The sequence below is a fragment of the Leguminivora glycinivorella genome, chromosome 18 (assembly GCF_023078275.1).
Source record: "Leguminivora glycinivorella isolate SPB_JAAS2020 chromosome 18, LegGlyc_1.1, whole genome shotgun sequence".
NCBI lineage: Eukaryota > Metazoa > Arthropoda > Insecta > Lepidoptera > Tortricidae > Leguminivora > Leguminivora glycinivorella.
Genome location: NC_062988.1, coordinates 15,925,554 through 15,949,212, shown reverse-complemented (window position 1 = coordinate 15,949,212; position 23,659 = coordinate 15,925,554). Strand labels below are relative to the sequence as shown.

At 39.2% G+C, this 23,659-nt stretch overlaps 1 protein-coding gene across 1 annotated transcript; it reads right to left on the bottom strand.

Moving 5' to 3' along the window:
- Window positions 1-521: 521 nt before the first annotated feature.
- Window positions 522-23,427, bottom strand: LOC125235796 (centrosomal protein of 97 kDa). Its single transcript, XM_048142383.1, is given in 18 exon segments — window positions 522-645; window positions 2,316-2,398; window positions 4,510-4,584; window positions 4,586-4,618; window positions 5,099-5,167; window positions 5,284-5,422; window positions 7,164-7,345; window positions 8,209-8,461; window positions 11,201-11,387; window positions 12,551-12,736; window positions 13,221-13,299; window positions 14,611-14,767; window positions 15,228-15,311; window positions 16,163-16,362; window positions 20,053-20,168; window positions 21,776-21,920; window positions 22,965-23,122; window positions 23,191-23,427. Coding segments are annotated over 18 exon segments (2,274 nt in total). The 5' UTR covers window positions 23,195-23,427.
- Window positions 23,428-23,659: the final 232 nt, after the last annotated feature.

Sequence of the window (23,659 nt, the reverse complement as noted above, 5' to 3'; positions counted from 1 at the left end):
AAGTTACTCGTCATTTGAATCAACAAGTCGATAAGATTTGGCGTAGGCACTAACTTTAACGAAATCGACTGCCATCTGAGCTTCCAACCCGAAGGGTAAACTAGACCTTATTGGAATTAGTCAAGTTATTATGCAATTTTCTCTAGTGTAGGTCTGTAATGTCTGTATGCCTCCCTTTTTCTCAAACGTGAAGAAAAAGGATGGCATGTTGCCTATAATCATATTTCTACGATAAACATAATATGATAGAGGACTATCGGCCTAAGCCAGTCGAGGGTAAATTAAAACATTACACAACCAAATAAGAAAGTTAAAGACGAGGTTGCCGTGTGATAAATCCGCTTGATTTTTGTATTTAGTTGACGACAAATGTTGTAACACTTGTATCTACCCGAAAATTTACAAATTATTTGTTCACGTTCTTTTAAATACCTAAAAGTACAGAGTATAAGCAAGAATATTCCTTTAAATGTTGTAGCCAAGTGCCTTACCGCGCTAACAAAGTGGACGTTCCTTCGTCATCAGTCCACGATGAGCTCCTTTTCTCTCGTTTCGTGTTTGTCTGTCTGTTCCGGTTCTTGTGTGAGTGTGTCTGTGTGCTCGACGTTTTGGGGTTTTACTTTGCTAGTTTGTTGTTCCGTTTCACTGTAACGAAAAATTTATCATTTTTATATATATGTCGGATCGTGGGCGTATCATACCAGAACCGTTGTCAGGACCCGTTGTAGTTGTTTATGAGAGCGTTCAATGAAATATCATGTCCATCTCATAGAATTTACTGCACAAAACCGATAACACATTAAATTACATCACAGTAATACATTCCGGCTAATATTTCGAGCAAACTGCCGGATTAGACCGACGAATCTCCAACAACGCCAGCACTCCTCAACCATTTTCCCTGCAGATCGATTGACAGCCTCCAATCATCTGTCCATCATCTGTTTTTCGATTCTATTCTTTTAGACAGTAGCGTCCTCTGTGACGTTTTGGCCGAACTCAGTCGAATACCGGCCAGGTTGTACAAAGTTGTAAAACCCTTGTTTGCTCTATTTGTCAAATATAGCGTCATAAAACGTATCTTAAACCACATTTTGGTCATTCTCCGACATATATATACATAGTCGATTATAAGATATTTATTCACTTATGCACATTACATATTGCAATAAGGTGAAGAAGTGGGTGATATCCCTCAGTAGTAAATTTTAGATAGAAATTAATAAATATTATTGGGAGTTTTAAAACCTATAAGTCTCAAAAAATCCTCCTAAAAAAAATATCTTAAAAATCCTTTCTTCCCGTGGGTATCGTAGAAGTCGACTGTGGGATATGGGTTAAATTGTGGCGTAGGCAACCTGTCACTGCAATGTCACAATTTGGATTTCTTTCAACCCCTTTTTGCCAAGAGTGGCACTGAAACTTAGTGGTTCATGTGCTCTGCCTAGTCTGCCTATCCCTTTATGGGATACAGGCGTGATTATATGTATATATGTAAGTCCAAAAAAAAACAGAATAAAATTTGGCTTTCCACGAAAAACTGCTGTCGTCTGTAATACGCTTAAAGTAGCTGACTGTATTTTTGATACAGATAAGATGATAGCAAGCTATCATCATCTATTCAGCCATTAATCGCCCACTGCTGAGCATAGGCCTCCCTTCGTGCACGCCACTTATCCCGGTCCTGGGCTAATCTCATCCAGAAGTGCCCCGCAGTTTTTCGAATGTCGTCCACCCAACGAGCCAACGGACGCCAGGCGCTTCTTACATCCGATAGCGTCCACCATTCAGTCAACATTTTGGTCCACCTGCCATCACTCTGCCTGGCAACATGCCCCGCCCAATTCCATTTTCCAAGTTCATCTTGTATGGATACTACGCTGACATTGCAATTTTCATGTAAGTTGCAGCACGGTTTTTCATAAATAAATAAAATAAATAAATATTGGGGACACCTTACACAGATCAACTTAGCCCCAAACTAAGCAAAGCTTGTACTATGGGTGCTAAGTGACGATATACATACTTAAATAGATAAATACATACTTATATACATAGAAAACATCCAAGACTCAGGAACAAATATCTGTGCTCATCACATCAAATAAATGCCCTTACCGGGATTCGAACCCGGGACCGCGGCTCAGCAGGCAGGGTCACTACCGACTGAGCCAGACCGGTCGTTCTGGAATCCTTACTTAAAATGCGGGGACTACTTACGTTTGGTCATGAGGCGATTCTGGCGCCGGCGCTGCCGCGGGCGCTTGAGCGGCGGCGGGCGCGCGGCGGGGGCGGGGGCGGCGGCGGGCGCGGGCGCAGGAGCGAGGGCGGAAGCGGGCGCGGAGGCGGCGGCGAGCGAGAGCGACTGCGGCCGCTTTAGCCACGTACACCGCTCCTCCTGACACCATACCATTTCATTTCAATACCCAGTAAAGCATAATAATCAGTATAGCAAGTTACCCTTAAAATATAGTCATACTAGCTTTTATCCGCGGCTTTCGAAAATTGCGGACAAAAAATAGCCTATGTCACTCTCCATCCCTTCAACAGAGGCGGCTCGCGGCTGTAATTTGTGGGTGTTCACCCAAATAATCATCGTAAGGACTAAGGTCCTACATGTATGTAGACTACATAATATAATCAACACTATTAACTGTGTATTTGTAATTCCTATTACAACGGCATAAAGTCTAGTGTTCCTGTTTGTACTTATTCAATGTGATTAAATTTAAATCATATTAAATTGACTCGAGAGATGCATTCTTTTTCTTTCCTTCAATTTTCCAATAAATGCCTGAACTATAAGTTTAAATTTCAGTGAAAAATATTCTTTATTTAATTTATATAGCTGCCCAGCTTCAGGGTTAATAACAGTAAAACATAAAAATGAATAGACGAAAACTGCAGTTCATTCAGTAAATTAATGCGGGATTGTGAATGTTTTTTTTTATTTTCATCGAAAGATGTGACAAGTCACTGACGCCGGTATCGGTCCATGCAGACTCACCACCTCCGCCGTCCGCGCCCGCTCCAAATAAAAGAGATGGAAAGTAAAACAGTTTGTCACTTTTTTCACATCCACATAACCACGGTGTTTTTTCATACTGTTCCGTTTTAAAAACACGTGTAAAATTTTGGTTTTTGAAAAACATATTTGCGTAAGTTTAAGGTCAGGCCGCGGTGGTCCTTTAGCTTTTAATTCTAATCGCGTTGCAAAAGTTTTTTCACACTCTTTTATAAATGTCACATTGTATCCATCTATTCTCACACACTTGCAATAAAAACAATTTAAACGGTTTCAAAATAAGGCAAAATTGCATTGCAAATTGGCAAAATAAAACTTGTTTATCTATTGTTTACTAACAATTAACAAAATAGCGCGCGAAATACGCGGGTCGCGGATGACCGCGACGCATTTCGCGCCTGCGCGATGCAACCGAGACGGTAATCAAGGACAAACCCACAGACCTATATCGAGATAGAAGGAAAAAGCTTGGCGGTTGACAGGGAGACCGATCGTGTAACATTTCGCATTTATTGGTGTTCTTATTATGATTGGATTATCCTAGTTAATTATTAATGTAGTTTACAATATTTATAATATAAGTTAGTTTAAGATTTTTGCATGAATGTATTTGTAATTTAATTTGTGTTGCATACTTTTTAATCTGTTGAATAAATAGATAAATACTTGATACCACAAATGTGAATTGACTCGACAGTTTGAATTCATGGCTTATTTTTACATCGCTCGTACTCTAAGACCAAATCAATTTATTTTCATTACAATCATTACAAACACATTATTCTAGCATTTATTTCATATTTATAGGTCGTTTGTTTTGAACGCACGCCAAATCGAGCTCGTCAAATTAAAACCGCAATGGAAAACTAATTTTGACATCCAATTGTCGAGCAGACTGCCGTTCGCGGTACTAAATATGATACTTTTTCTTTCTATCTTGATATAGCTCTGTGGTCAAACGTCCCTAGGAGCGGCGCTCCAGATTTACCTAATATTTCATACATAATCTTCTGTCTCACGCGCGGAGCTGTGACTAAACTTCTCTTTCGCTCTTACTGAATTTCGTATTAGAGAATGTACTGAATATTTCTCCATAGGAGCGCAATTCAAAGCGCTCCGTTGAGCGCGGTGCGTATGGAATTGTATAGGAAGGGAATTGGCGGATTAATATAGACTGTATAATGAACTTTTAAGAAATATAAGTAATTGTTTGATTGGACTTTTTTGCGATAGTTTTTATATAGTATAATACATTAATTTGAGGTACCATAATTGATGTATTACTATAGTTTAATTGTGATTATTTTTGGGAGTGCACCGCACAAGCGCACTTTAGGGCAAGCCGCTACTGCCCTTCAACTATCAACTTATAAATCACGTCAATTCATCGCTCCGTTTTGCCGTGAAAGACGGACAAACATACACTTTCCCATTTATAATATTAGTATGGATTATGACATCGCGGATGCATATGCAATACGTACCTGTGGCGAATGTACGGCAACAATGTCTGTTTGTGTGGCAGCCGGCGCGGCGGCTGGCGGCAAAACGCATCGTAAACACTTGCTGCATACACCCCTGTAGCTCCACCACCTAAAATACAATAAATATAACATAGATTAGTTAAGTGCAAACAACTGAAAAGTCGATACTTTCTTCCATAAAGCATTGACAGCCTGCAATGAAGGAATTGTATTTTTGACAACTTGCTTTTGTCCGGTTATTTTCCTCTAAAAGTTCACATTTTCGTACCGTTTTCGTGGAGAAAATTTATTTCATAGAGCGTTGAAGGTTTGCATCTATAGTTGGTGTATTTTCAATCAATATGACTGAAAGGACCTTTCAGCTTGTGGAAAAATACTGTTTTTCCGGTTGTTTTTCTATAGATATCTTTTCCCAACCAATTCTAGTGAATTTTCGGTTTTATAGCTTTTATCTTTAGGCGGGTATTTTAGCTATATTGGGATTTGGGTATAATACGTATGGTAACTAACCACCTAACCTAACTAAAGTGTGGGTTCATTCTAACAGTAGTGTTATAGGGGGTTAATTTAGCTATTTTTTATAACTGACCTGTTGCTGCAAGCTGCAGCATGTCTCGCTGAGCTGGCGCAGCACGTCCGGTTTGCTGCACTCCGTGTTCTGCAGAGTGGACACTTTCTTCCACAGCGCGTTGATGGCTTGCATCTGCAGTTGTTGTATTTATAACTGACCTGTTGCTGCAGGCTGCAGCATGTCTCGGTGAGCTGGCGCAGCACGTCCGGTTTGCTGCACTCCGTGTTCTGCAGCGTGGAGACCTTCTTCCACAGCGCGTTGATGGCTTGCATCTGCAGTTGTTGTATTTTCCGCTCGCTGTCTAACGCTGCTTTCGTGGCTTCCATGTCACAGGTCAGCCTTCTGGAAAACGAGGGAATTAGCGTTGGGAAATTTAAAGATACGCTAAAAGTGGAATTCCTTGCCGGTGTCTATATTTCCGAGCTCATATAACCCGGCAACTTTCAAATCAAAAGTGAACAGGCATCTTCTGGGTTAGCTCACTCCATCGTAGGCCACGGCTTTGCCTTTCCCTAAAAGTAAAATTCATAATCCTACGGACTAAATTGACAAATGACTGACAGGTAAAATGATACCAGGAACAGCAAAATTAAAATAGGGAAGGGTATATGTCGATAACAATATATCGACAAGTTGTAAAGTACATACAACAGACAAGTTTAAATCAAGAATAAGTATATGAGTTTCAAATAAGAGGTACACATTTTGGTTTGTTCTATGTATCTTCGAGGTAGTGGATGAATACCATGCATTTTTACCCACTAGTTTTAAAACATAAAAAGGTTTCCGAGCCTGTAGGTAAAAAATAAAATACCATGTCCGACGATAATAAATTATCTGTCACGCTATGGCAAGTATATCATAAATATCTATATAATTTTCGAATAATATTATTGCTGCTTCGAAATAAAAAAAATATCTCTAATTAGCGGTCTACAGACCTTTTGATCTGTCGAAATCACAGAAAAAGTTGGTATATTGATTAGCCGATCAAATTGCCAATTTCATTGTCCCGTCTGGGTGCACCTTAAATCTACGATGTAATAATAATTTTAATATCGATAAGAACGACACTGGCCAAACTGTGGCAACATTCCTTCACACTTACTTGTCAATTTGGTCCGTAGGTTTATGGATTTTACTTTAGTCTGTAGCCAAGAGTAAGCCCATTTATAATAATAAAAAAAAGAAATTGTATATTTCGATATAATTGCGGGAAAAAGGAAGTTTGAAACGAGTGGCGATAAATTAAAACAACAAGAAACGACCGGAGGGAGTGTTTTAAATCGACACGAGTTACGAATTTCCTTTTCGCACGTGTATCGTACGGCGTTTTCAGAACTGATGGTCCTCTGAAGTTTCGACCTGACAAGAAAGGAACCACTTTGCGCACTAGTGCGACCAAAAAGCACTATCTGTAGTGAAAAAAATGTCGAAAATTACCTTTTCAGTACAGATGGTGTTTTTTTACGCACCAGTTCGAGAAGTAGTTCATTATATGTCAGGTCGAAATTTCAAAGGGCCATCTGTACTGAAAAACGTCGTACGGTACACGTGCGAAAAGGAAATTCGTAACTCGTGTCGATTTAAAACACTCCCTTCGGTCGTGTTTTAATTTATCGCCACTCGTTTTCAACTTCCTTTTTTACGCACTTGTATCGTAATGTACTATTTCCTAGAACACTGTAGGTTATTAAATTAAAACGGTACTTAATCGCGTAAAACTTACGTTTATTTTTTTTTTTTTTAAATCTTTATTTAATTTGAAAGGGGTTTTAACTTACGTTTATATTTAACCCGACGTTTCGGACATGACATTACGTCTGTCACGGGTCTACCCGTTAGTCTACCCGTGACCACGGACGTAATGTCATGTCCGAAACGTCGGGTTAAATATAAACGTAAGTTTTACGCGATTAAGTCCCGTTTTAATTTAATAATATAAGTGAAGATCGTGTTAGTTTAAATCAATACACCGTAAGGTTTTTCCAAAAAGCGGGAAGTCTTCTAAGACGACGAAGAATTAGCTGTCTCCACTGACCCACTATCAAAATATACCCTGTATAAATATAAATGATCTTACTGTATATGCTGCCTCGCTCTCGCCGCCTGTATTGCATGTAGAATCCTTAATGTATCCTTATTTAGGTTTCTACTTCTGTACCCTCGCCACATCTTCTGTATGGTAACTGCTGCCATGGATTCTGCGCTCATCTTCTTTTGCCTTCTTTGATTTGACGCTAGCTTTATTATTTCCATTTTATCCTACAAAACATATGTGTATTGACAGTAAATAAATGTCGTATACAAAGAAACAAGAGATCATTGGGGGGGGGGGGGGGGGGCAAAGCCTTCGGTAATTGTGTCATATACTTAATTTCGACCCTTGCTTTCGTGGGGGCGATGTGTATTGGTTAGATTGCTGGGTTAAATAGGCCAGAAAATAAAATTAATCCATGAATGATATGACTTATAGTAGAAAATATTGGCAAGTTTCTAAAAAAATCTACATTAAAGTCAAAATTAAGAAGGCGAAAACGGGTTTTCCTTTATGACGGACCTAGAAAACCGACCTAGTAGACATATTTCCATCAAACATTGCTAAGCACACTCCCGACTAATTCAGCTTTCAAACAAAAAAAAAAAAAACATTTAAATCGGTTCATCCATTCGGAGCTACGATGCCCAAGGACAGACGGACAGACACGTCAAACTTATAAGACCCCGTCGTTTTTGTGTCTAGGGTAATAAGTTTTTTGCAAAAATTTAATTTTTGGCACAAGCTTTTATCGTCGACTGTACCTTTCTTTCAACGATGGATCATCTACTACTTTGACGAGACGATTTCTGAGAAAAAAGATTAGTGATGGGATGACGATTCATAACAGAGTTCCTATGACCACGTTTCTGCTCCATCATCAGATCAGCTCCATGATACGATAATATTGCATTGTCACGTGATATCCATATGCAAAATTTCAAAGCTCAATCGAAAAGAAGTGGGTCAAATTTAGGATACGTTTTGACGCACATAACATACTAACAGGGCAAGTTGAATAAAAGCTTGTAAAAATAGTTTTCGGTAAAATGAAATTCTGCCAAAACGAACGAGGTTAATAATAGTTTACCTGATCAATCTCATCTTTAGCCACCCCATTAACCTCCTCCTTATTCTCCAGTTTCAAACTCCCTTTCCTCTGCTCCATTTTAGCTTTCATTTTCGGCGAAGACGTCGCACTTTTCGGCAGCTTCGGCGAACTTTTCAAACTGTTGTTTATAACTTTCGGCTGCGTTATCTGTCTATGCGGTCTGTCTTCGTGTACGCTGTTGTTACTAGATGTCGTTGATGTGTTTGGCCTATGAGGCTTATCTTCATGAACACTGATGGATAGATAAAAAATAGATTATAGTATGAATTTTTTGAAACGAACGTTTCTAAACAAAGGTATTGTTCCTTTTGTGTTGAGCGGGAGCTTCTGTATTTGCACGCGCTAAGACAACAAGAAGCGACTGTATCCTCATAATTGTAAGGTTCAAATCTGTACAGCAGCAAATTTGAGATAGATTATTTTGGAAATGTGAAGCGATAGACCACACCGCTGTAGGTGCGAAAATACAGCGCTTCTAATACTTTGATACTTGGTGGTGGTGCTGTAAGTAATGAAACACGTATATTATCACTGTTATTTTTTATTAATGATTTTGTTAACAATCACCAATTGTATATAGCAATATATAAATAGTAATTACATAAATATTAGGTACAAGTCTTGATATATAAAATAACATAAATAACTAAACAAACCGTAAACCGTATTTATAACAAAACATAACAATGGCGGTCAGATTGAAAAACCTTATCAGTGTTTATTGTCACTTTGCGATGACACCTTAAGGTGCCAGGTGCTTATCAACCTTTTAATCTGGCAGTTTCGCTGTTTAAACGTGTTATTTTTATTATACAGACTGACATATTACCGATGATTATTATAACTATATGTACTATACTTACACCATCAAGTATCAAAGTATTAGAAGCGCTGTATTTTCGCACCTATAGCGGTGTGGTCTATCGCTTCGCATTTCCAAAATAATCTATCTCAAATTTGCTGCTGTACAGATTTGAACCTTACAATTATCAGGATACAGTCGCTTCTTGTTGTCTTAGCGCGTGCAAATACAGAAGCTCCCGCTCAACACAAAAGGAACAATACCTTTGTTTAGAAACGTTCGTTTCAAAAAATTCATACTATAATACACCGTGTTTTTTTTGTTTTCCGTTAAATTCGACATGTCGATATGTTCGTTATCAGGAACCACCCTGTATATCACTTCGAGTTAATTTCGCAAAATTTTTTTTTCATCGTTTTCATACATAAAAAACCGGCCAAGTGCGAGTCGGACTCGCGCACCGAGGGTTCCGTACAAACCTGCATTTGATATGAATTTCAACTTGATAGCTCTACGCGTTCATGAGGAAAAAAGTAATAGTAGTTGCTTCATGCCAAATTTCAAGATTCTAGGTCGACTGGAAGTACCCTTTAGGTTTTGATTCCCTTGCGAGTACTTGCGAGTTTCAAAATATGCAGCTTAAATTGCTGTTTCTTTTGATTGCGTTGACATAGAAGTTTGATTTTGTTACAGCTTAAAGGTATTATAGACCTGAGTATTTGGTATGAATTTCAATTTAATACCTCTACGCGTTTATGAGGAAATGGGTAGTAAGGTTAAAATTATTAAAAAAAAAAATATTATGTGATGTAACTAAAAATGTATGGTTTTCGTAATTTTTCCTTTATCTATGCTATAAGACGTTGCTTCGTACCAAATTTCAAGATTCTGAGTTCACGGGAAGCACCCTGTAGGTTTTGATTCCCTTGCAAGTGTCGAAAATTTGCGGCATAAACGGCTGTATCTTTTGATTGCGTTGGCTTAGAAGTTTGATTTTTTCACAGCTTCAAGGGACAGTAGACCTGAGTAATTGATATAAATTTCAGCTTCATACCTCCACGCGTTCCTGAGAAAAAGGGTCTTGACAGACGGACGGACGGACGGACAGACGGACAACAAAGTGATCCTATAAGGGTTCCGTTTTTTCCTTTTGAGGTACGGAACCCTAATAAATGAATTAATTAGTGTGAGAGACACTTAAGAATACTATTCAAGTTAGTGTTAAGTGATTGACGGCACATGTCATAACAAATAACATTGGGAAGTGGTAAAGCCTGTCAAACACGTGTTGAGTATTTGATTTTTATTTTTATTTTATTTTTTTAATAACCCGATAACCGTAAGGGTTAAGACGCTAGTTTCTTAGAGAAATTAATTGTATTTGATCTAAAGAACCACCCCTAAATATGCCGACGGAAAGTTTCCAAAATTCTGAAATTTTCACATAGGAAAACTTCGGAAACTTTCCATACTTTGTATGGACAATTGTATGGATGGAAACTTTTCATTTCATAAATTTAAATTCCCTTTATTTTTCGTGAAAGTTTCGTGAATTTTTCAAGACATTTAAGATTTTTCTGGAAAGTTTCCGCAACTTGCACATCACTAGATTAATACGATATTTGTAAATAATAAATTGTTTATAGTTCTAAATTGTTTCTTGTTCTCTAGATTATTTTTCTATCTGCACCCACATTCGTGAATTTCCGTTTTGCTCTATGTTTGACTAGTAGAGAATGCCTTAAGGCTTAAGACATTAAGTCTGTCATTTGTACTCTTTATCATAAGTTCGCCTTTGTACTGAAACATTTTATTTTAAATATTATGTGCTCTATTCTTTTCTTGTCCAATAAAGTGTTTACTTACTTACTTATTCTTCGTTCGTCGCGACATCTATTGACAAGTGGCAGTACTGATAATTTACGCTATTTGACGAGTGATTGTCGCTAGATGTCACTACAAATAACCCGCATTTACTGATGTATGGAGTTACAGTCAAGTGCAAAAATACGTATCGAAATAATCGTCTCATAAATATGGTATTACGCTCTTATTACACCGGACTAAGATGCTATAGGACATATTTTTGAGTAAGATGTGTACACCCATATTTTTACACTTGACTGTACAATTCTTCCCTTACTTATTCCTCTATGGTCACTTATGTACCTGTTGTTAGTTGTTGCACTGTTGTTGCTAGATGGCGTTGAAGTGTTCGATGGTAAGTTTGGTTTGGGTATGGAGCGTTGTATGTCGTAGATCGGGTCTTGGTAGTCGGGGCTCATGAGGGATTCCGGGACGGGCACCATTTTTGAGGCGGCCTCGAGGGATTGGTTCACTGGTTTTGTGGGTAGTTCTGTGAACAATACAAGGAAGCTTGATTTCATCGTAGACTTTTATCTCTAATGTAGATAGTTGCTGTCATATTTTAAACGACTAGAGCATCTACTTTTGTAATGAGCACAAGTATTATACGTATGCCTCAGGAACAATTTAATCACTTGCCTGAGTATATTTAAGGCCATAGAATCCCGGGGAGAAGGGATTAGGTTTAAAAACAAGCTTCTAGCAAAATTCTTCAATTTGAATGAATATTTTATGTACATAGAAAATTAATTTTGTGATTACACCCGTATGTTATTATTTTGTTTGTTGCATGCATTAGTTTACTTTATTATTGTACGCCCGAAATAGGCTGATGAACGTTGCAAATATTTATAAGACCTATGTACCTACACAGCTTTGACAATAAATTTTATCTTAATAATTATGCAAGGGAAATTCAAATTCAAAAGTTGTACACAGCACGAATATCGAATCCCTTGGAGTGGACAGTCGGCTTCGGACCGATAACGTCAATCAAATTTGAAATTTGGTTAATTTCAACTACTCAAAAATTACGTAATGCCACTCGAAGAGAAAGCGCAACCATAGTATCCATGCAGGATCTCCATTTGTCTGGTCTTATTCGTCAGGCATATGAGGATCGGAAACAAAAAATGGGTATTTGCACATAAAATGTTACCTTTCTCCTTGTCTTCCTTAGTCTTCTCATAAAGGCCAGGGGAGTCAAAGCTCTGGCTCATGGCGGCCGGAATCTCCGTGTATGACGTGGACATGGAATGTGGCGAACTCGTTTTGGTCAACGCTGAATGGTAACTCGATGTGAGGCGGTCGGGGGAACGGCCCATGTGGCGGTATAAATAGTTTTTTTATGTGATATTTCAAGCCTACAGGGTTTGCTTCAGAGCAAGGGGGGGAGACACGGAGATATGCTGTGACTGGAAATGTTATAAAATTCAATATATTCTAAGAATCTCTTACCTTTTCTGTATCGTCCTTAGTCTTCTCATAAAATCTCATAATATATTGGTGTATGACGAAACTAGTGCTTGCACAAACAGACAGAGAGATAGAGAGAGTGGTGTGAATCATAGAAGTCATATTTTTGATCGCGTTCCATGTGGCGGTATAGCTAAAATTTGTAATTAAATTCAATATATTCTACGAATCTCTTACCTTTTTCTTTATCTTCCTTAGTCTTCTCATAAAGGCCAGGGGAGTCAAAGCTCTGGCTCATAGCGGCCGGAATCTCCGTGTATGACGTGGACATGGAATGTGGCAAACTCGTTTTGGTCAACGCTGAATGGTAACTCGATGTGAGGCGGTCAGGGGAACGGCCCATGTGCCGGGGCGTCATTCGAGCTGAGGAGGATGAATTAATTAAAAACCGGCCAAGAGCGTGTCGGGCCACGCTCAGAGTAGGGTTCCGTAGTTTCCCGTATTTTTTTCAAAAACTATTCAACCTATTAACTTCAAAATAATTTTCCTAGAAACTCCCCCCCCCCCTCTACATTTTTTTTTATCCAAAAATATATCACACGTTAGGGTTGAAATGAAAAAATGTAGGGGGGGGGGGGGGGGCCTAATAAAACATTTTTTCCACTTTTTATTCTTGTACTTTGTCGGCGTGATTGATATACATATTGGTACCAAATTTCAGCTTTCTAGTGCTAACGGTCACTGAGATTATCCGCGGACGGACGGACGGACAGACATGGCGAAACTATAAGGGTTCGTAGTTGACTACGGAACCCTAAAAATGCAAAGAGGTTTACTAAAATAATTTTTAAGCGAAGACAAATTTGATCCACTTTGCTTTGGTGAAGTACGAGTAACTGTAACTCACATTGCATTCTCGGGGATTGTAACTTGGGCTTTATTGGGCTGTGGTTTTGGTCCTTGAGCTGTTGCTGATGATGCTGAGCCTGCAATCAAAGTAATTCAAAAATGCTGTAAGCACAAATACGTTTTCACCTAAATTTATTCTTGGTTAAATTGTGGCGTAGGCGAGAGGCTGGCAACCTGTCACTGCAATGTCACAGTTTCGTTTTCTTTCAACCCCTTATTTGCCAAGAGTGGCACTGAAGCTTTAATAGTTTCATGTGTTCTGCCTACCCCTTTATGGGATACAGGCGTGATTGTATGTTGTTTGTTGGTGTTATTCTTGGTGCAAGTCTCTCGTGTACTTTTTTTCTACCGGCATCACTCACTGAGATTCTAACAACTCAAAAGCTAGGTGTTCGCATAATTCTTGGCGTTAACCGGGATTAAATCCTTGGTCATTTTTATTTATCCACACTAATATTATAAATGGGAAAGTGTGTGTCTGTTTGTTTGTCAGTCTTTAACGGCAAAATGAAGCGACGAATTGACGTGATTTTTTTAAGAAGAGGGATGGAGAGTGACATAGGCTACTTTTTGACTCTTTCTAATCCCCCAGTTCCTCAAATAGGGTGGATGTTTGTATGGAGCGAAGCTGAATGCAAAATCTAGTACCTTTATAAATTAAAATCAGTCGTACCTTGCTCAGTATTAGCCGCAGTTTCCTCTGGTCCTCCGTGTCTAACGCGTCGGCTGTTAACGGGCAAGTGGACGCTAGGTACAGCTCTGGTGTTGCCCGGAGTGATATTAGCGGCCCTTTCCCTTGGCTCTATAACCACTCTGGGCAACGCCGGCAGTGTAATAAAGAGTACTATCGTACAGTATGGACACTCCCTGCTTCCCGCTGAAAGCGTCGCCCACCCGCTTTCGGTTCTCACAGTTACCGCCTGTCAAGAACGCGACCAGGCTACCTGTCATATCTCACTCATACAAGGGCATTTTCAGAATTTGGGACACCCCAATTAGCGTTAGTTGTTAACAAAAATTAACTCGCTGTCAGTTTTGCAACGACAATTAAGCATAAAATCTGTCTAAAAATTTACTTTTTTCACATTCTGAATGTAGATTATCGCTCAAATTTTATGTAATTAACACAAAAACAATATTTTTACAGAAATTTCATGCTTAGTTATCGTCACAAAACTGACAGTGAGTTAATTTTTGTTAACAACTTACGCTAATTGGGGGGTCCCGATTCTAAAAATGCCCACAAGCATGGTACGGCGTTCGACACGAGCTTAGACAAGTGCGTAGGAACGTGCATCTTTCATATATTTGATCGTCGTTGTCTAAGGTGCCAGAAGGTAGGGCTAGCGACATGTGCGATGTTGCATGGAGTAATAAATTAACCGTACCTTGCTCAATATGAGTCGCAGTTTCCTTTGGTCCTCAGTGTCTAACGCGTCGGCTGTCAACGGGCAAGTGGACGCTAGGTACTCGCATAGCTCCTGGTGTTGCCCGGAGTGATAATGGCGACCTTTGCCTTGGCTGTACAGCCACTCTGCTTTTAAACTATAACAAAGTTAAATAATTAGTCGATTATTTCAAAAGTGGTGTGACAGTTAAAATTCAGTTGTAAATATAGCCCATAGTCGTTTTTGTCTAGTACTTTTATTTTGTTTTTGTTTATTACTTAATAACAATCGTAAACCGTACTGACAGTAGGCCAATATAGGCACAGCGCACAGCCTAGTTTGGTCACTGATGTAATATTAGAATATTGTAAAAAACGTGGTGTTAGAAATCATTCATCATTTTGTATTTTTTAGTACTTATTACATACATACATACAATCACGCCAGGTAGTATTAAAATTTAAAAAAGTGTGAAAATCTCGAAAACCAGGCGACTTTTACTAAACCTTAATGTCGATTTTCTGGACCAGTATAAGGTGCCCTCTTGGTGGTTAAAAGGTTGTCCATTAATTACCGGGCACCCTGTATATTTTACCTTAGCTTATATATAGGCTTACCTTTCAATTGCACTGACGACGAATCCATCGATGGACTTTACATTTAGGATCCAGTTTAGGACAAATGGGCGATAGTCGAACCCTCTGAACGAATGAGTCAAGGATTATTAGATTTATTAGGTAACAGATTGATATCAATTAATATTCAAAATATAGACAACCCAACTTCATGCAATATTATTTTGGTAAAATAATAATATATTATATACTTGTCCATAAATTGTTTTTTTTTTTTTATACTACGTCGTTGGCAAACAAGCATACGGTCCGAATGATGGAAAGCGGTCACCGTAACCTATGGACGCCTGCAACACAAGGGGTGTCACATGCGCGTTGCCAACCCATAAGAAACTCGTGCACTCCTTTTTGCTGTGATATTTAAATACCAAAAAATTACAGCACGATTGGATTTTTTTATTAGATGCTTTCTTCCGTAAAAATACATGTCAAGCCTGTTACTTTTTTCTAACTCATAAAACATGCTAGTCTTACTGGTTAAATAAAACGAACCTACTGACAGAATATTTTACTTAGGGCCACTTGCACCAACGAAAATGGAGGGTTAACCCACCATTTCATATGGAATTTGACAGATGACAGCCCACTAACCCCGAGTTAAATGTTCGGTGCAAGTGGGCCTTAATGGTACTATCAGCTGCAAAAGTGGATGGAGAAATTATGAATGAATTCATTGATAAATCCTCCATCCAGTTTTGCAGCTGATAGTACATACAGGTTTTCAATTCACAAGAGCTAGAACAAATGGAACGATTGAGCGAATGAAAATATCTATGTGTGTGACAGATATCTAATAAAACTTCATGGCAGTCGCACAGTATACCGATGCAGGTGACACACACAATAAAGATTTTGTTCATTCCATTGCTGCCAGCTTTCGCAGATCAACTTGTATTTTATATTAATTAAAAGGATACAACTTATCCTTCCCCGCCATCGCCACGCAAGGGTTCCCCTGCACCGTGAAACTGTCCAGCTTGCTGAGATGCACCAGATGGGACACCTCGTTCAGGTCCTGTATGTTGTTGTGCGCGAGCCCTAGGTGCTCCAGACTGGGCGGGAGGTAGCGGTCGCATTGCCGGAGGTCGATTATGCGGTTGCGCTCCAGGGCCAAGTGCTAGAAAGAGATAGGGACAGGTGAGAGGCCTTGTTTAGGTCCCTAAGTGCTCCAAACTCGAAGAGATGTATATAGCGGTCGCATTGCCGGAGGTCGATTATGCGGTTGCGTTCCAGGGCTTAATGCTAGAAAGAGATAGTCATTTGTTTTACAAGGGACAGGTGAGAGACCTTAATTAGGTCCTGTATGTTGTTGTGCGCGAGCCCTAAGTGTTCCAAACTCGAGGAGAGGTATATAGCGGTCGCATTGCCGGAGGTCGATTATGCGGTTGCGTTCCAGGGCTAAATGCTAGAAAGAGATAGTCTTGTGTTTTACAAGGGACAGGTGAGAGACCTTAATTAGGTCCTGTAGGTTGTTGTGCGCGAGCCCTAAGTGTTCCAAACTCGAGGGGAGGTATATAGCGGTCGCATTGACGGAGATCGATTATAGGTTGCGTTCCAGGGCTAAATGCTAGAAAGAGATAGTCTTGTGTTTTACAAGGGACAGGTGAGAGACCTTAATTAGGTCCTGTATGTTGTTGTGCGCGAGCCCTAAGTGCTCCAAACTCGAGCGGAGGTAGCGGTCGCATTGCCGGAGGTCGATTATGCGGTTGCGCTCCAGGGCCAAGTGCTAGAAAGAGATAGTCTTTTGTTTTACAAGGGACAGGCGAGAGGCCTTGTTTAGGTCCTGTATGTTGTTGTGCGCTAGCCCTAAGTGCTCCAAACTCGAGGGGAGGTATATAGCGGTCGCATTGCCGGAGGTCCATTATGCGGTTGCGTTCCAGGGCTAAATGCTAGAAAGAGATAGTCATTTGTTTTACAAGGGACAGGTGAGAGGCCTTGTTTAGGTTCTGTATGTTGTTGTGTGCGAGCCCTAAGTGTTCCAAACTCAAGGGGAGGTATATAGCGGTCGATTTGCCGGAGGTCCATTATGCTGTTGCGTTCCAGGGCTAAATGCTAGAAAGAGATAGTCATTTGTTTTACAAGGGACAGATGCATGTCGTGTCCTGTATGTTGTTGTACGCGAGCCCTAAGTGCTCCAAACTCGAAGAGAGGTATATAGCGGTCGCATTGCCGGAGGTCGATTATGCGGTTGCGTTCCAGGGCCAAGTGCTAGAAAGAGATAGTCATTTGTTTTACAAGGGACAGGTGAGAGGCCTTGTTTAGGTCCTGTATGTTGTTGTGTGCGAGCCCTAAGTGTTCCAAACTCGAGGGGAGGTATATAGCGGTCGCATTGCCGGAGGTCCATTATGCGGTTGCGTTCCAGGGCTAAATGCTAGAAAGAGATAGTCATTTGTTTTACAAGGGACAGGTGAGAGGCCTTGTTTAGGTTCTGTATGTTGTTGTGTGCGAGCCCTAAGTGTTCCAAACTCAAGGGGAGGTATATAGCGGTCGATTTGCCGGAGGTCCATTATGCTGTTGCGTTCCAGGGCTAAATGCTAGAAAGAGATAGTCATTTGTTTTACAAGGGACAGATGCATGTCGTGTCCTGTATGTTGTTGTGCGCTAGCCCTAAGTGCTCCAAACTCGAGGGGAGGTATATAGCGGTCGCATTGCCGGAGGTCGATTATGCGGTTGCGCTCCAGGGCCAAGTGCTAGAAAGAGATAGTCATTTGTTTTACAAGGGACAGGTGAGAGGCCTTGTTTAGGTCCTGTATGTTGTTGTGTGCGAGCCCTAAGTGTTCCAAACTCGAGGGGAGGTATATAGCGGTCGCATTGCCGGAGGTCCATTATGCGGTTGCGTTGCAGGGCTAAATGCTAGAAAGAGATAGTCATTTGTTTTACAAGGGACAGATGCACGAGATGCGAAACCTCGTGTCCTGTATGTTGTTGTGCGCGAGCCCTAAGTGCTCCATGTTGTTGAGTTCCAGGGCTAAGTGCTGGAAGAGATGGTTTGAAAGCAGAGTGATTGCTATAGATGTCAGCTGGGTCCACACTGACCAGCCTCGCGCCAACGTCCGTGCTCATTTGCGCACGTTTGCCTTAACCTGCGTTTTCACAGTATTCTGAACAGTTCTGAGACACACACTAGGCAATATGGGCATGCAAGGCTGGGAACCGGTTTATTTTTGTTACCGGTTTAAACGTTATGAGGATTTTATTCTAACCTAAATAAACCGGTTTATTTGACGAGCGGCGAGACGCACCGGCGCCGCGTAAATACCTACACACAGCGTGTGCCGCCTATCATGCTGCGGAATAAACCGGTTTATTTTGTTCTAAACCGGTTAATCGAAGGAAACCTTTATGAAAGATTTCCCCTAAAAACCGTTTTAAAAATACCGGTTTTTCGAGCGATAGCGAAATTTAAAGGTTTTGCCGCAAGTACATGATAACGGTTTGAAAATTTTACCGGTATCCGAGCTCTGTAGGCATGGAAGCCAAGTGTTTTCATCTGCACACGAACAAACGAATGCTCGCTCAGAACTGTCCAGAACATTAAGTGAAAATGCAGCCAACTTGCTCGCCAAGATGGCGGCCCTCAGTCAGCTGTTCAAAACAGTTTTGCACATTTTTACTCCCGTGGCACATCATTCGTTCGCATTTTCTTTTGAATAAGGGCCAGTTACATCAACCACATTTGACAGACACATATCATCATCATCAAGCAGCAGATGTCTATGGAACTTCTCATACAATAAAAAATTAACGAACGCTTTAACGGTGACAGACGGTTTGATACAACCGGCCCTAAGGATTAAAAAAAAAAAACATTCGTGAGTCTCGACAATAAATATGTGCACTTGTGTTGGTGTCAAGGACTTAGTCTGTGTGGGCGTAATTGAATGAAGCCAACAAACTTTTAGTACCTGCCCAATTGAAAAAGTTGCTCGTCATTCATAATGACTAGGCTTGTGTAGGACATGTACTAATAGTACAAAAGACACGATTCCCTGCACTGTACTAGACCGAACTACTCCCAAATGATTCTTCTCTCTAGTACATTTAGTACACTCAAAGACGCGCAACGAATGGGAGCGAAGAGCCGAGGAGTGACAATGACAGCAAAGCGATCCATGTGATCCGACCGAAACCGACCGAGAGCGCGCGAAAACAGCCGATCAGCTCTCGGCTAGTACGAGCGAGCGTTACTGTACGTCATATGCACAATTTGTCTTTCGCTCTCTCGGTGTACTACTGTCCTAAATGTCCTAAAAGAACGAACTAGTACACTTCGGAGATCGTAATAGTTGGGAGCGATCTTTACAGTGAACGAGCAGGCACAACTCTAATAATGACAAATCATATCATAAAATTAATAATTCATTAAAATGTTATATTCTTGACGAGGCATGCGTTCATTTTTACAAGATTTTATTCAACTTGCCTTGTTAGTATGTTACTTTGGGTCAAAACGTAAAAGCTAAATTTGACCCACTTCCCGGTTTCCGATTGAGCTGAAATTTTGAACACGTATGTAAATCACGTGACAATGCAATATTATGGTATCATGGAGCTGATCTGATGAGTGATGATGGAGCAGAAAGGTGGTCATAGGAACTCTGTTATGAAACGTCGTATCCCCATCGAGTAAATGAGTTTTTAGAAACGTTTTGGAGAGCAACAGATGACTGTTGAAAGAAAGGCACAGTCGGCGATAAAGGCTTGTGCCAAAAATGTATTTTTTTTTGCAAAAAACTTATTTGCCTTGTAAACTTTTTAAGCAAGTTCCTTCTCTAGTTAATAACTTAATTTAAATTTCAAAACGTACCTTTAAGCTCTTCAAATAGCTGATATCAGCAATGAAGGATATCTGGTTGTTGGATAAATCTAGATGTTCTAGATGCATGTTGTGGTTGAGGTGCTCTATCGATTTTATGTTGTTTCCTGTAATAAATTGAAATAAAATATTATAAGTAACTCTTTTAGATTTTCAAAGCTAGATTTTTATGTTGCTAATATTATCAGGACTGGTAGGCGTAGAGGTAGGCAAATTTCCTTTCATCTATGACATAGGAAGGAAGTAACAAACAAGCAACCGATTCACCTTAATATAAAAAGATAATGCCATTGCCAATGAAAAACCAGAGGGGTTCTTCCAAATATCGTGTGTTAATGGAAGTCATCTTATGACTACACATTACATAGAACATTTGAATATATAATTGATTTCTTTTTACCAACTTTTTTTTTGCTAGCCTGGTTTAGTATCCCACAGAGTCCCACTGTTGGGCAAAAGCCTCCCCTCGCTTCTTCCACTCAACCCTGTTGTTTGCGTAACCCTGCCATGCCTGCCATGCCATATTGATTTTAAAATGTAATATTGGTTAGACAAAGTGTCAGTAGTGTCAGTACTATTGTCTCAATTGTCTGGGATATCAAGGTAAGGATTATATTTATAAGACAAGTGATTCACACTTGCTGCTGGTCCATGTTAAAATAATTGCCCAATTTAGAGTTCTGGCTTGGCTACTATTTGTATGATGTCATTCCTTTAGTAAAGACATCTGAGATACTTATTATTGTATATAAGGTGCTAACAAATTAGTCACGGATATTTTTACGGCTGATAGAACTCCGCTCCTGGAGTATATTTATGTTTGAAACATCATATGTTTTGTTATGTTTGAAACAAATATGCTATGTTAAACACCCCGTTAATAAAATTATTAAATGAGACATCTCTAGACACTGTTAACGTGACATGAGAGACACTGTTAAACATCCTGACAGGCAATTACATTACAGAGGATGGTTATTTAGAAAATAAATTAAAATATATTTTTTTTGTTTAGGGTATGAAAACAAAAAAAATCATGATTTTTTTCAGTAATTTCTAGTGAAAGTTCATTGTTTTGATGTTAATTAACGTCCCTTAAAATATCCGTGACTAATTTGTTAGCACCTTATAGATTTTTAAAACCTTTATTATCTGTATCTCTATCAAGATAGGGACACTTGGAAATAGATGGAGGAGGCCTTCACCCAATGAGGGGTGGCGAGGAACAGATGCCTACTATGGAGGGACCTAGTCTTCAACAGAATGACATGATGTCACGATCCTCAGCATTGTGGGAACAACTGAAGAAGAAGAAGCATCTGTACAAACACAATCTTTCTGTTAATTTGCTGGTGTAAAATGGTTGGTCGGTTTTTAATTGGTCCGAAATAAACAATTTTTTGCATAATTTTGACAACCAGTCTGGCTCAGTCGGTAGTGACCCTGCCTGCTGAGCCGTAGTCGTGGGTTCAAATCCCGGTAAGGGCATTTATTTGGGTGATGAGCACAGATATTTGTTCCTGAGTCATGGATGTTTTCTATGTATATAAGTATGTATGTATCTATTTAAGCTTTGCTTAGTTTGGTGCTAAGTTGATCTGTGTAAGGTGTCCCCAATATATATTTATATTTATTTATTTAAATGCTGAAAAAAAGTCGCAACACACGAAATATAACGTTTGTACAGGACAGTCCATGGAATGCTTAAACTTACCAGCCAACTTGAGAACTTTCAAGTATATCAAGTCTTTGAGCCCCTCGATCTGCAGGATGCCATTGTTGTTGAGGGCCAGGATGCGGATGTTGGTGAGGCGAGACACACTGTGCATTCGCAGCAGGAAGTTGTTGCATATTGATAGCTGGAATTTTAATCAATATTAGTAATGGCACCTAGGGGTTAATGGCAGAGTTTTTTAAAACCTACAAGTTCCTCTCGATGTAAATGAGTCAGTTAATCGGTAACTGTAGTTAAATGAAACTTCAATAACAAAGGCTGTTTTTATTTTATTTTTATAATGTATCCCATAAAGGGGTAGGCAGAGCACATGGAACTACTAAAGCTTCAGTGCCACTCTTGCCAAATAAGGGGTTGAAAGAAAACGAAACTGTGACATTGCAGTGACAGGTTGCCAGCCTCTCGCCTATGCCACAATTTAACCCATATCCCACAGTCGCCTTCAATGACACCCACGGAAGAAAGCGGGTGGTGAAATTCTTAACCCGTCACCACACAGGTCTGGTCTGGATAATTTTTGATTAATATTGCTTGGCGATACATAACAGCAATTCCCGTCAACTTTGTACAATGCCACGTCAGCAAATTTTAATTGATCCTATTTTGTTACCAACATTTAGTAATATAATTCGACTTTCGTAAGATATATACAGGATAATTGTTATAATTAAGAAAATATAGATACTAGAGAACCTTAATGACGAAATAAAACTTAATAAAATCTCAATTCATCAACAAAATCTTGGTAACAAAATAGGAATTAATAAAAACAAATTTAACTTTTCCCTTAATTTTTGTACAAAGTTGACGGGAATTGCTGATATGTAGGTAGACAATGTTGATATAAATAGTATAATTTATTTTAAGTGAGATTCTAATAAGTATACTTAAAAATAAGGCGAAAACAGTATTTAAAAATTATACTAGTATAGTTAAAAATTATACTATTAAAAGTTGTTAAATTTAAATTGGTATTGCACCAAATCATATAATTCAGCCAAGCCATTGCATTATATTTTATTAGCAAGTCGCAAAAAGTAAACAAATTCTTCACGAAGATTACTGAATGAATTAATTATGATTCTGCATTGCTTTAAATTCTATGAATTAGCATGTGGAATGCGATAATCTATACCTGTTGTTTTCTCTTAGTACGCGGGCGACTTACGTTTTCGACGCGATTGTACGTGTCCAGGTTGTCCAGCCGTTGCAGCTCATTCTGGTCCAGGATTAAGTTTATTATAGTTTTCCCATCCTCGATTGGCGCTTTCTCTATTTTCTTCAACCCACGCCTCGAAAGATCCAATGTTTCGTTATTCGACTCCTCTGAAAACATCGTAACGGTTACAGAACTATCCAAGCGAAACCGTGTACGTTACCAGTAACAAACTTACCCATGATGTTGTATTCTAAAGCATCTTTTATTTATTTAGAAATTTGATGCAGTTTTTCACAAAATCAACATTCGTAAATTCACGTTCTGAATATTAATTACAATTATTGGTTAACTGTCAACGCCCAAATATTTACAGTAAATATTTTTTGGTAACAATACATAAATATCCTTCGAATAAAGTTACTGATATACTAATAATACTTTCAATTTCGTTGTTTATTTAATTTAACGTGTAAATATAAAACAATCAATCACAATCACAGAACACTTCATTGTTGACAAAATTTTGGAGGATAGTTTCGGAACCCATTGTTAATTTGACGTTAGCGCCGTAGCGTTGTCGGAATATTTTTTTATCGGTTTTTACTTAAAATTATAATTTATTGCTCTGTACAATTATTCTTTCTTCTTGATAAAGAGTCTAGTTTAGCATTATTCAATTGTTTTAAACTAATCTTAAATAAATA